The 13,223-nt window shown below is 37.6% G+C and overlaps 1 protein-coding gene across 3 annotated transcripts in view; it reads left to right on the top strand.

Annotated features, from left to right (window-relative positions):
• The window catches only part of CDC42BPB (CDC42 binding protein kinase beta), an 87,540-nt gene that overhangs the window by 34,010 nt on the left and 40,307 nt on the right, over positions 1-13,223 (top strand). For all 3 annotated transcript variants that reach the window (XM_042814674.1, XM_042814673.1, XM_042814672.1), the window contains exons 3-6: positions 1,422-1,505; positions 4,986-5,081; positions 9,131-9,279; positions 12,724-12,817. In XM_042814674.1, coding sequence (XP_042670608.1) covers positions 1,422-1,505; positions 4,986-5,081; positions 9,131-9,279; positions 12,724-12,817 — 423 coding nt within the window. The remainder of the gene's footprint in view (positions 1-1,421; positions 1,506-4,985; positions 5,082-9,130; positions 9,280-12,723; positions 12,818-13,223) is intronic.

The following is a 13,223-nucleotide window of genomic DNA, read 5'->3' as shown; positions in this document are numbered from 1 at the left end:
CATCCATCCTCTCCTGTTGGAGTAGTGTTTACTGGATATATTTGTAGACCAGCAGAGGCCACGATGCTGTGGATATGCTACACACCTTACAGAAGGATTCCTCATAGCACTGTGTTTTTCCCAGCTGCATTTAGAGCTAAATTCTCATGTGTTTCTGCTAGTTTTTTCCTTAAGGTCTGTTTCCACTACGTCATTCTGTGCAGGTGCATACTAGCTGTAGGTGTGACCTGGTGAGCAGCTTCACCTACTGAGGGACAGGAGACATAGGTATACTGCTGCAGAGTGGAGTGCCAGCATCTCATCTCATGTTACTGCAAGAGCAGTCTCCCCATCCCTCATCTGGAGTTTCTGTACAGTAAGATATTGCATTTCCCCCTTCCCTCCTCAGGGTCAGTGTTGCTCTGCACTATTTCAGCCTTGGTTTACAGGCTGCCTCTGCTTGGAGTTGCTGCATCCCCTGAATCCCTTACAGATAAGAGTTGTAAACCAACAGAAGAGGAGAGAGTGATGCGATTGCTGTCACTTTTCCCACTGATACTCAGAGCTGTATTAGAGGCAATGGAAGATGATACATTTTATGCTTCTTACATTGGACAGCAACAGAAATATTTAGGCAGACCTTGTACAGCCCTGAGAAAATGCTGCTGTCCTACTTTGTGATTCCTCCTTTTCTTTGCCAAGCAAGGATTTTGTGGAAATGACGCCTTTACTACTGGAAGAATTAATTTGTTCTTGGAGAATACAAGTCATGACCCAAATGCAGTCTTTGCATTCTCAGGCCTTGAAGTTTCAGTATTCTGCATTTTTTCTTCCACTGCAAAGCCATAGGAACAACTGCTTTTCCTAACAGGCCAGTCTAAGCAAGTTTAGTACACAGAATGCATAGTGAAATGCTTCAAGCAAGATGATGAATAAGTAAATTAATACTGTTTTTACTTCTTTTTAAGTATCTGCATATAGTGCACAAAAGCATTTTAATTTGCAAATATCTTTCAAGTTTCTGAAACCAGAAATGTGAGAACAAATTAGTCAAATGTAGTGCAATTCTATTGACAGCAGCCTTCCTCATTTTCTAAGACTGCCCTGTTGCCCCATTCCTTTGTTGTCTGCAGGCATGGTGTTATGAGTGTTGCTTGTTCTTGACAAATAATACAACTTTACTACACATCTTCACAGGAAAAGCTTCACACTCTTCCTGTATCGGCTCCATTGCACTTGCTCATGAACAGCTGACCGCATGTGGTGCATCAAGTAGATAGTATTAATGGAGGGAGCAAAGAATCAAGCTGTAATTTGTCTGTGTGAGTTGATTGCTAATGATTCTTTAGTAACTTAATTAACACTGTGTGAACGTTAAGCTGTTTAAATATTGTATTTCTCTGACTGAGCTTTTGTTAAAGAAAGATATCTTGTTATTTCAGGTTGCAGTTGTTAAAATGAAGTGTACAGAGCGCATTTATGCAATGAAAATTCTAAATAAATGGGAAATGCTCAAAAGGGCAGAGGTAAGTAATATGTTTCTCTAACGCGGAGAATTTTTAAAATAGCATAAGGAAAATTACATTGATACTCTTCCAGATTAGGAAGAATTATTTCATGAGCATAGGAGCTGAATTCTTTTTTCTTTTTTTTCCTAAGCTGTTTTAATGCAATCAGGTCTGACAGTCCCTTCCAGGCATCTGTTGTTCTCAGCATTACTGTGTATTCATTTAGCAGACAGTCTGCCCTAGTTTTACCCTGAATTTATTGGCCAGATTTTTGTTTACAGTGAAGGCAAGTTAAAGACTACAGGAAAGCTGAGATTGGTGCTACTATGGTATTCATAGCTGTATACAAATGCATTATGAAAGGTTCTTTTTTCTCTTGTGTTCTGAAAGCATATGTATTAAGGAGCTTTGCATCCTTCAGTTTATAACAGGATTTATATAACTGGTAAAACTGTAACTAAATACTTGGGATCCACAGATTCAAATTGTAAAACAAAGGTGTTAAGAGGGTAAGCCTATTTGAAAACGAGTATCTTTGATGAAAGGAGATGTACATTGTCACAACAAATTACATAAATGGGAGTGTGTACTTCATAGGTGAGGGAAGGACCTGCTATGCTGTAAGTGGCCTGTACCTAGAATACCTACTCTTAGACTGCAGAGGAAAAACGTCATGGCAAAAGTACTATATAAATTAACAGTTAAATGAGCAGTAGAATTGATGGGGAAATACATGTAATGCATCACAATGTGCAGAAGTTCTGTAAAGGGACAAAGGTGAGGGGCTTTCTGAGGACTAAGCCTACTGACCCTTCCCTGTCCTATTCTTCTGCCCCCATCCTGATGGCTCCCCTCTCCCCAGCCCACCCTTCCCAGTCTCTCCCTTCCTTTCAGTGAGTCAGTTCCACCTCTTTTCCTGTGAATAAATCCCTTGCCTCTCGTTAAGCCCCCTCACATTGCACTGGGCTGATTTAGTCACACTGTCCATCAGCTCTGCTCCACAGGCCGCTGCTGCTCCGCTCTCCTTGGAGCTGTCAGGAGAACTTTGCTCCAGGCTGTGCTGCATCATTGGTTCTTAGTTGAGTGTCTTTGTGGAGGAAATTCAGTGCCACTTCTATGCAGACTTCAGTGGGATGAATTCGTTGCTCAGAATTTGTTTAAATCCTAAGGTGCTTTTTGGGAGCTCCCAAACTCTGATGTAAATACAACCATGCAGGCTTAGTTCAGTCATTTTTAAAGTGACCTAATTAAGAGATTTAGCTAAATAACTGAAGCATTAGAGATGTCCTGAGGAGAGAAATCTTCACAAGTTGTTGTCTTCATGTTTCATGACTAAATCCTCCTACACTCTTAGGCAAGTGAGAGCTGAAAGAGGGTTGTCTATCAAGAAAGAGCTACAAGGAGCGGTAGTTCTCCCAGTGCACAGCTGGGACGAGTATCAGTCCAGCTCAGTCCTCTTTCTGCTGATTTCTCTATCTATGCAGAACTGTAAAGCCAGCTGTTTGCTTTGCTGTGCCCCTTTGTCATTTCCTGTTCTCATGGTTTGGCTTTCCTGGGTAAGCAAGAGCTTGTAACCTGCATATCAAGTTCATAAAACATTCGGGAAATGAGAAATTCACAATGTGGTAAAACTTGTTAATTTTTAAAATGAAACCTGCAGGAATACAATAGCCTCCTAAGTGGGCAGTTCCACTGAAAAGCAGACTTGAAGCATTTTATTATACACTCTGAGTGGTATAAGAAACATTCTTACACTGGTTTATGTAATAGAAGCATTGTGTGACATTAAACATAACACAAAGTTATATAGATAGTGCTAATTTCTGCACTGGCTGCAAGAAATAACATATGGTTGGAAGCTACTAAAGGACAGCAAAGATTTGTGACTATCAGCTGACATCTCTAGATGGGCTGTAAGCAAAAAAAATAGGCATGCTGTTTGCATTGATGGTGTGGAGCATTTGTATTCATTGTTCTGACAACAAAATGTGTAGTCTTTAGTGTCTTGCTGCTCACAGTTCCAAATCCTGACTAGCTAATGAGGTAGCCTGACATGCTTTTTCAAGGTGTTGTCTCAAGACGGTCATGGTAGGTGGATGGTTGGACTAGATGGTCATAGTGGTCCTTTCCAACCAAAATCATTCTATGATGTTTTGTGCTGGTGTCAGTTGAAAAGGATAGTTTGGAACTTAGAATTCACGATGCAAACTGTTCCGAAGCGTACTGGTTTAGGAGAGTTGGTAATATTCCCTCGCTGTTTGAGCTTGCGCAGTGAACTGGATCAACAAACAGATGTCTTTTGAAAATAAATAAACTAGCTCTGTGTGCTGGCAGCCACCCCAGGCAGCAGTGCCAGAACGACCGAGAGCTGCTGGGCTGTGGTGCTGGGACTGGGGATTGCATTACATAGGACTGCTCCTGTGCCAAGTTTTTTTTAGAGTGGTACTTTGGCCTTGTTCATAAACATGAAAATCACTCAGTTAACATGTAATTATAATTTACATCTCTTTGCATCAATAATTACTGACTTGACAATATGACCCCAGTATGGAGCTTTTCAGTAGAACTATAAATTGATTTTTGCTTCCTTACAGGGAGAATTACAGTTGAGATAGTTTATAAGATGCGATCAATATATGGTGAGGCTTCAGCTTCCCAGGAATATTCTTCCACAGTACATTTTCTAAGACATCTGGACAATTGGCAGTGACAAAAAACCAATTCTTATCCCAAACCCAAAACCTGAATCTGGAACTACTGGGTGTTGTAATAATTGCTTTCAGAATGCAGAGCAGTGAAAGGATCTGCGTCTTGATAATACTGATCCAATAAAAACATTTTCCTTTTTTTCTTCAGAGGACTCTCAGAGGTTATGAAAGGTGGTTTTATGTAAATATACTAAGAAAACCTGCTATGCAGGCCTTGCTTCTCTGAAGGTTGCCATGTGAAGTAAAGATTCTTGAAATTGGAAATGTATTATACTGGACAAAGATAGTATAATAATAAGTAGTATAGTAAATAGTACAGTATAATAATAAATTTAATAGTAAATTTTGTTCATTTCCCTATAGTATGTTTGCAAGATCTATAGCTGGAAGTGCAATGCAAGAAAAGTATACAAAAGAAACTGTATTTTCACAAAGTTCTTTTTCAGAAGAACCATACTTACAGTAACAAGTTATAATTTTCCTAATGTTGTTCCATAATATATTTTAAAAAGATTTAGTGTTGGCTCGAACTGGTTTGTGGGTTTTCTTTTTGCTGTTTTGTTTTTACTTTTTTTTTTTTTTAATGTCACGGTCAGAATTAGTGTGACTGAATCCCGAACTACAAGCCTGCAGAGGTTCCTTGGCATGTCACTTGTGCTGTCTGAATTCTAATGAATTAGAGGCATCTGTTCAGCAATTATAAATAATCCCATAAAACATCCATATATATTCTGCCGGTGGAAACTACTTGTTGATGTTGACAATGGCTTTTTCCCTTCACTTCCTTTAGACAGCTTGTTTCCGAGAAGAGAGAAATGTCTTGGTGAATGGAGATTGCCAGTGGATTACTACATTGCACTATGCCTTTCAAGATGAGAACTATTTGGTATGTTTGATTCATCAGCAAATAAAAGCTTTATGTTATGAAAGAACTTTATTTTTTTTTGTATACTTAAGTGTATTGGTGCAATAAATCACTCCACCTCATGCCTTGCAGCTGTGTTTTGGCATTCTTGTTTTCTCCTTGAAGAAAAACTTCAAAGCATTGACTGTAAATGTAAGAGAGTGAGAAAGTCATGTACTACTATGGTCTGCAGAGGTTTAGCTAAGCACTTTTTTAACTGATCTACTCTTGCATAAATGTATCATGCTTAAGTTTGTTTCTGGACAACATTGCAACTAATTAACTTAAGGGAGATGTTAACACAGGGAAAATAAGAACTGTTTTAATATTAAAGTTTCAAATTCAAGACTGTTTAAAAATGGCAAAATTAACTTAACATTAACTTTAAAGCAGTGATTAAATTGTAATCTTAAATAGACTCAGGAAAAAGTATTTCAGTGAAATGCTTTTGAAACCAGCAGATTGGTCATCTGAAGTGATGGTTACTGGAAAATTGAGAGTTACTATAGCATACAGTCTGTACTTAGCTTTATCACAGAGATTAGGAATGTGCTGGTCATGGTTATAAACAAGAAATGAGCTTATTGATGAAAACTTTCCAATGAGTTCAGGAACTAAGCATAAAAAAGTCAGATAATATTCAACATTCTTTCAGAGATGCTAGTTTGACTATCATCTTAAAAGTATTTTCACAATGACAAGCACATCAGGTCTCTAGGTGCTCAATTACAGTGTTATTTCCATTTTATTAATACTCTGTGATAGATCCACATTTTCCACCCCTCAAAATCTAGTTATCTATGGAACTGCCTCAGGAAGATTGCTCATAAATTCAAGTTCCCTCAGAATCAAACAGCCTTCAGACTTTTATAAAAATAACTCAAGATACAGTAATGTAATATTTCCAAGCAGCATCTGAAAATGGGGCTAAGAATGTTTTTTTTACCTGTAGTAAGAGAAAGCAATAGTAATGACAGCGGAGGGAGAGGTACAGTATTGCTAATAGCGTTTTATGAAAACCCGCTCCAAGTAAGCTGTAACAGTGTAATACGTTTCCCCAAGTTCCCAAAGGCATGTAGATGTTGAAGTTTCACTTGACAGCAGAGTTTAGACAGCTAACATCTAATTTAAGATCCAGAATTTAGAAAGCAACTCTGCCTGGCAGCTGAAGTCAGCAGATTGCCAGCTTGCCTGAGGTCTGGTACTGCATGTGCTGAGATGCTAACTTCCAATTTGGTCTGTTACTCAGCATCCATCTCATGTAAATGTCTGGTACTAACAGATGAAGTGTATGTGCATTTTAGTTACTCTATTGTAAACGATGTTTGAAGAAAAAGGCGAGTTGACAAAACACATCAGGAAGTAGCTTTCAATCCAGAAATGTGGGCTCTGGTCCAGGCTCTCTTCCGTGCTGTCTTAGTAGTTAGCTTGTCCAGGGCTGAAAGATCTCTGTTCAGAACTCTGCTCATCTTAAGTTTATAGCTGTATTTTTCCACATCTCAAGAGGGTGCTGCCACATTACAGAACCTCTTCAGTTTGGCTTTACTTTTCAGCTTTGCTACTCATCCTTACCCTTGTGTAATGGACCACAAATCTAAGAAGAAAATGAGAACAGACACCAGAGCTTGAGTTGCCAACCCTTCTGGAAGGGAAAGCTCTTGATTCTTTTTTTTCTGCTCCCGTTGATATTTGTGCATTATAGCTCATGATTCTTATATGCAAAACCAGAGAGGTGTCTTTCCACACCTAGGGCTTTACCATCCTCCCCTGGCTGCATGAAGTAAGACTTCAGAATGAGACAAATAATGATAATATATTAAGACAGAAAAGCAGTAATGCCATTGGAGTCTCTAGAAATAGTTGGGGTTTTATTTCCTCTCTTTAGTATCAGTAGAGCATGTGATGATATAATACAAGCACGAAACACAATGTTCTATAAAATGTATTTGTTCTAGAGTTTGATTTTCTGGTTCTGCTCATCTCCTTTTTAAATGTGGTGGTTTTTTCTGAACAGCCAGCTCTTAAATGACATTATGTAGAAATGTTAGTGTGCCTTTTTCTGGTTCCTAGAAAGTTTTTTACAGAGACAGTATGAGTCAAGATGGATTAAGTAAGCCGTTGGTTATTCTACTGCAGTTGATAGTGGGTAGGTAAAGCTTAGTCTGTGCACATCCGAGATGCATATGTGACCTGAAGTTCATAATCTAAATTTAAATCCGTGAGTTTTTGTGTGATTTACCAGGAATTCAAGGATAAATACTTTCTTATTCATTACAAAAGATCTGTTGCCAGCCTCTTTAAGTTTCCTTATGAGTATTTTGACATCTTTTTTCCCCTTTGATCTCCAGCCACCCTCCCTGTTTGATGTAACCACTTCCCAAGAAGAAATGCAATATGTCTAAATTTAAGTGTCATAATACCCTTTATTTTAACCCTATATGAAGAGAGAAGTGCCTCTGGGCAAGAAGATCATTGTGGGGAAGATGATTAATAAAATTTGACTTTCTTGTAGAAAAGATCTCAAGTGTTCCCCTGTTCCAGGAGCCTCATTTCATGGGTCAAGTGAGTTCTCACTGCCTTATGAACTCTGTGGGAACTGAGGAGTGCATTACTGTGTCTTGCTGACAAGCAGTCTATTTCAGCTCCCTCAGAAGGCTCTGTAAATTCTCTTAACCTTACTTTTGAAAGAAAATAGCACGGTACAATATTAATTTTAGAACACTTCTGGTTCCCGTCTGTAGCTTTTTGTTCCCAAACATAATTGTTGTGTTCGTGCCATGTTCCAGCAAACATTTAAAACTCCTTATTGGATTGTGTAGTACATGCTGGTTGCTTTCAACATAATCTGATAGGCAAATTTCATTATTTAAGCTATAATGAATTGCAGAAAAATATCAAAATGTAGGCCTTCTCATGTCTTCTTCTAAACCAAAAGATAGTGAGGAAATAGTGTTCCATCCTGGGAATCATGGACCAAAAATGTTCGAGTCATTATGCTTTGAGTGATGCCCTGGATTTAGGTGTATATTGCTGTTTTTCCATCTATAAAACAGAGACTAGGATATTTCCTAACAAGTCTGAATCCTTTACTTTCACATGATGCCATATCCATGTTGGTACTTTCCAGAGATAAAATAATGGTTGATTGGCCTTGGAGGCAATTTACTTTTTCACTGAAATACATTTATGTCCAAGAATGAGAACGTTTGATTTCTTAAGTTTTCAAGCGCTGTAGTTCCTCTGGCATGACAGCACTTCTGACTTATGAGCAATCTCAGCCATGGTGTCATGGAGCTCCTGCCAGCTCTGTTGTGCATTTGTGATGTGGCATGTGTCAAGATGAGCACTTGATGATAGTGATGTACTAAGTTCCACTTCTGGAACCACTAGTAGTATTGAAATGTACCAAGGCTAAAATTTGTAATGAAATGTTTGTTTTAAACTAAGCTGCATCCATCTGTTGAGCACAAATGCCTTCCAAAGAAGTTTTTGGTGAAATTTTAATTAAAAAATGTTTGAAAGAAGCAAGGATTGTTACTTAGTGCTTCTGTTAAGAGTTTCCTTCAGCAAATGGTTTGTGTAACATAAACATCTGATATTCAAGTGCATAGTTCCTCAAATTTTAGCACCTGATGATAGACGTGCAATTCAGGCAAAAAGCCACCTGCAAAACTAAATGTTAAAATGTTAATCCTTGTTGTTTCCTAGTCTGAAAGAATTCTATTCTGCAAGAGGTATCAAGTATTTTCTGTTCATGTATAATATAGCACTGAAGTTCTCTTACAAATTCCTGTTTTTAATTTCTTTTTCTTCCCATCTGGAAATTTTCAGATTAGGCACTGATGACCTACTTAAATTTTTCATTATATTAGATTTTTTTTTCCCACTATGCATCACTGTAGTAGAGATCGAAGGGACAGAATGATTTTCTATCATTATCATTATTGTTTCAGTAGTTAACTGATGAACTTCATATCTTTTTCTTAATAGCTGTGTATCAGTATGTAACTGCTTTATTTCTCCCTTTTCAGTATCTAGTGATGGACTACTATGTTGGTGGTGACTTGCTGACACTTCTCAGTAAGTTTGAAGACAAACTTCCTGAAGATATGGCAAGGTTCTACATTGGTGAAATGGTGCTTGCAATACATTCCATACATGAGCTGCATTATGTGCATAGGTAAAATGTCACCTTACTTTGGAAAAATATGTATGCAGTTATATTAAATTAGTTCTAAAGATATTGCTACAAATACAGATGGCTAATCACGGGGATGCTACTGTGGGCACATGCTTAGTGTATGATGAATAATAATTACATAAGCTATATAATATTTTAGTTACCAAGTCTTGATGGATTCGTATTAGAAGCAGTGGCATTTATATGACTAACCTCTCAGTAAAGCTTTTAGTCTTAATCATGCTTCTTAAATTATTCTCAATTTGTTCATGAATATTTATCTCCAGTTGTTCAAACCAGCATAGATGTTTGAAGCAATTTGAATTCTCTGCAAATGTTTAAAAGTTATGCAAAAATGTATTCACTGTGAGCCCATAATAATGGTGAATCTGCTTACCTGAGCTGATCCTCAGATGGAAGAGGATGGCTTTGGTAATGAGTGAACTTGTTTAATTGTGCCTGCATGTAGGAGGTATGTTCCAGAGCAGTACCTACAGTCGTGTAACTTAGATTGTAACATTTAAGAATATAACATTCCTTACTCTGCGTAGGAGGAAATAGGCCAGGAAGGTATATTTTTATTTTGGGTTACCTCTTGGAGTGACTATTTCAGAAGAGCTGCTAGTGGTGCAAGGGAGACATTTGGTAAATATTTTGTTATTTCAAGATTCTTGATCGAGTGGAAATCCCTATCCTTCACTTCATTTTCAGATTTAGCAGTTATGTATGATAGAACAATTAGAAAGCAAAATGATAGTAATACTAGAAACCCTTGTGGTTTGTATCCTTATAAGCTACATATGACCTTAAAGCTTGATTTCAGTAACAAAGAAGTTAGAAAATGCAAACTGCAAGAGTAATGATGGTTTTCAGTTGTGTGAATATTGCTTTTGGCTATGCAAGCACATTCATGATGGGTAGCTGAAGTCAGTGCTCAGGAGAAGTGGGCCTTAGGCTAATATTTTATCTCACTCAGCTGGTAGGTTTTGACTTCAATCACTTTACAGTGAAATACAGACAGTAATACTCTTGTGGGTAAATACAGACAATATGTGGGGATTTTGAAATTGTGTGTGTTTGGAGAAACTCACCAGAGGCACCACTGCACCATTTCCAAGGAAGGTGGCTGCCTAACTGACCAACTACAACTTTGAGTGGGATTGAATGAATGCCTCCTGTGGCAATAGGAATAAATTTTTCTGAGACCAAAACATGCATGAATGTCCAAGAAATTGCTGCTTGGCATCTGCAGTGGATTAGGAAGAAAAATGTTTGTTCTAGAGAGGATTTCAAGGGACATTTGAAGGCTTATATGACCTGTTAGCTGTCGATAGGAAACAGTGGAGCTCAGAGATGAGGCATTAAGCCTTTCTGAGCAGAAGCGGTGTTCCCTTAGGCAAGCAAGAGCTGCCTGCAGAACAGAAAAGTAGAGATGTGTTGGATGAGATTGGCTCTTGCTTCCAGTGGCACTGTGAATGGTGTTATTTAAAAACCAACCAAAAAACTGTGCACAGTTGTGTACAGGGTTCCGTGGTCTTGTGTTCTTACTGAGCTTGACTCTTATGGGACTGTAAGGGCATCTGGAAAGGACTTAGAGCTGTAATAGTGTAGAATAAATTTAACAGTGGAAAATTACTGATGAGGTTTTTGGGAAAGGAAAATAACCTAGTATTCAGGGTTAGCAAATATATAATTTTTTTTCATTCTAAGAGGTAAATATGCCTTTAATTTATGTTGACAGGCATAAATTAACATTCTTATTTTGCCTTAATACTGCTCATGAGCAGCAGTATTAGTGAAGTGTCAGTAATAAATTTGAGATCATTAGCTCTTGGTTAAAAAGTAGTCATTTCAGTCCGTGCTGGAAAAATTTCTAAGTTTGGCAGGATTTCTATATATATTAGGTTGTTTGTTAAACCTTTCTTAATGTTTTTCATAAGTTTTCTCAAGTATAAAGTATGGAAATCAGCAACCTAAAAAGCAGACATTCTCAGCTCCAACTTCTGTGTGACAAGGTGACACTTGGAACTGCCTATTTGAAAAGCAATTCAGTGTTGTTGTGCAACAAGATTGCACGTAAAACACATATTTAATAATAATACAGAATATTATTTGAATAAATATGATATCTAGAAAAAAATAGATTTATTGGTTTGTTTGGGTTGTTTTTTTTTTTTTTTGCTAGTTTGAATAATATTTCAGAAGGGGTTGGTGAAATGCTGGCATGTTAAGAGTTGATCCTGAGCAGTGTTGACTAAGGAATGGGAAGGACACCGGTATGAGTTGGCCTGCAAGACGTGATTGTTCTAGTTTTTAGTCTGCAGAATTGGTGCATCATTGAGTTTGTTCTGCTTTCTCTACTTGTTTCTCTCTCTTTTCCCTGCACCTTCCCAGCATACTGGCTAGGTGCTCTTAAAATAATGCTGGCTATTTTGAGGCAATTAATTAGTATTATAGAGAGAGATAGAGAGTATGCATCAAGATTGTATTATTAAATTGGGTGTTGTGGTCCATCTTTTGTGAATTTGAGTACAAACTGGCGAAAGAAAATGTGATTGATTGGACTAAATTCAATTAACATGCTCTTATTAAAGTCTTTTTTGGCTGCCTTTCTGGTACCAAAAATAATATCAAGTAAAGAGCTACAGTGAAATGGGAATCTTAGTTCAATATCATTTAGTAATCTCAGTATGTAGAATCCATTTACAGCCTGCTGTATACACGTATCAGTAGGAATGACCTGCTTTGACCCTTGAGACTTTCTCCCGTTATTGTATCCTGCTGAAATGGCATTGTCATGGTCCCAGAGCCACCAGAATGCAGACATTTCTACAGTAACAGCTGCGTTTATGTAGGATGGAAAAGTCCTTAGGCACCCATGGAAGCTAATGTGATGTGCAGTTACTATATAGAAAAATGATCTGTAATAGCAAGTGGAGAATACAGGCCAGCAGAAATGCTGGACAAAGTTTAGAGAAGCAGTGAAAAATCTCAGGTAGGAAGCTATAGGTTGATTATAAATCAAACAAACAAACCAGCAACAAACAAACAAACAAAAACTGTTACCTTACCTGCCGAGATTACCTTTTCTTTGCTTTTTCTCTTGCCTCCAAAAGCATATTGCGATGCGTACAATCTTGAACTAACGTTGATGAAGTAGACTGCATATCTGGTCTGTTCTCTGACTCACTGTAATTGTTCCGCTTGGTTATTTGACCAGAGTTCAACTTTGAGCTGAAAGTCCAATATAGTCATAAGTTTCAGTGTTACAGGCAATGTTTTAAGTTTGGCAAATAGAGAGAGTCATATATAGTATAATAAAAAAAGGTTGCATCACTGTATAACCAACATAAATTTCTTTGTCATTGTGATGGAATCTGATGTAATCTTTACAAGCAGAGCTCAGACTAAATGTATAAATTTTCAATTCTTTTTGTCATACAGGGACATAAAGCCTGATAATGTTCTTTTGGACATGAATGGCCATATACGACTGGCAGACTTTGGGTCCTGTCTGAAAATGAGTGAAGATGGCACAGTATGTATGAAGCAGAATTAAATTGGGTCACTGGTAGTGGGATTTTTTAAGTGAGTTCCTGGTCTTAACACTATTAAATGTATTAAATTATTAAAAACTCTTACTGTAAGCTTTTTGACATGCTAAAAATTGAGGGAAATGTTCAACACATTTATAAGAAACAGTTTTTGAAATCTTCGTTTCCTGGTATGTGGTGACCAGCAGTTTTGGCACAAACTCAGGTCTTGGTGGCATTCTGTAGTCTTAAAATGCCTGTCAAGAATTTACCACTTTAAAAACAAAATGAATTGGAAGGAGCTATTGTAACTCCACATGAACCCTTGAAGTGTGTTTCTAGAGATTACAGTTGCTCCTCTGCCCGGATGGTTGAGGCTTTCCTACTACATGGACACAAGGAAATTAATTA

The sequence above is a fragment of the Centrocercus urophasianus genome, unplaced genomic scaffold (assembly GCF_019232065.1).
Source record: "Centrocercus urophasianus isolate 14NV4802_14NV808 unplaced genomic scaffold, USGS_Curo_1.0 seq_14, whole genome shotgun sequence".
Taxonomy (NCBI): domain Eukaryota; kingdom Metazoa; phylum Chordata; class Aves; order Galliformes; family Phasianidae; genus Centrocercus; species Centrocercus urophasianus.
Note: the sequence above shows the minus strand (reverse complement) of the source record. Positions and strands in the feature narration are given on the sequence as shown.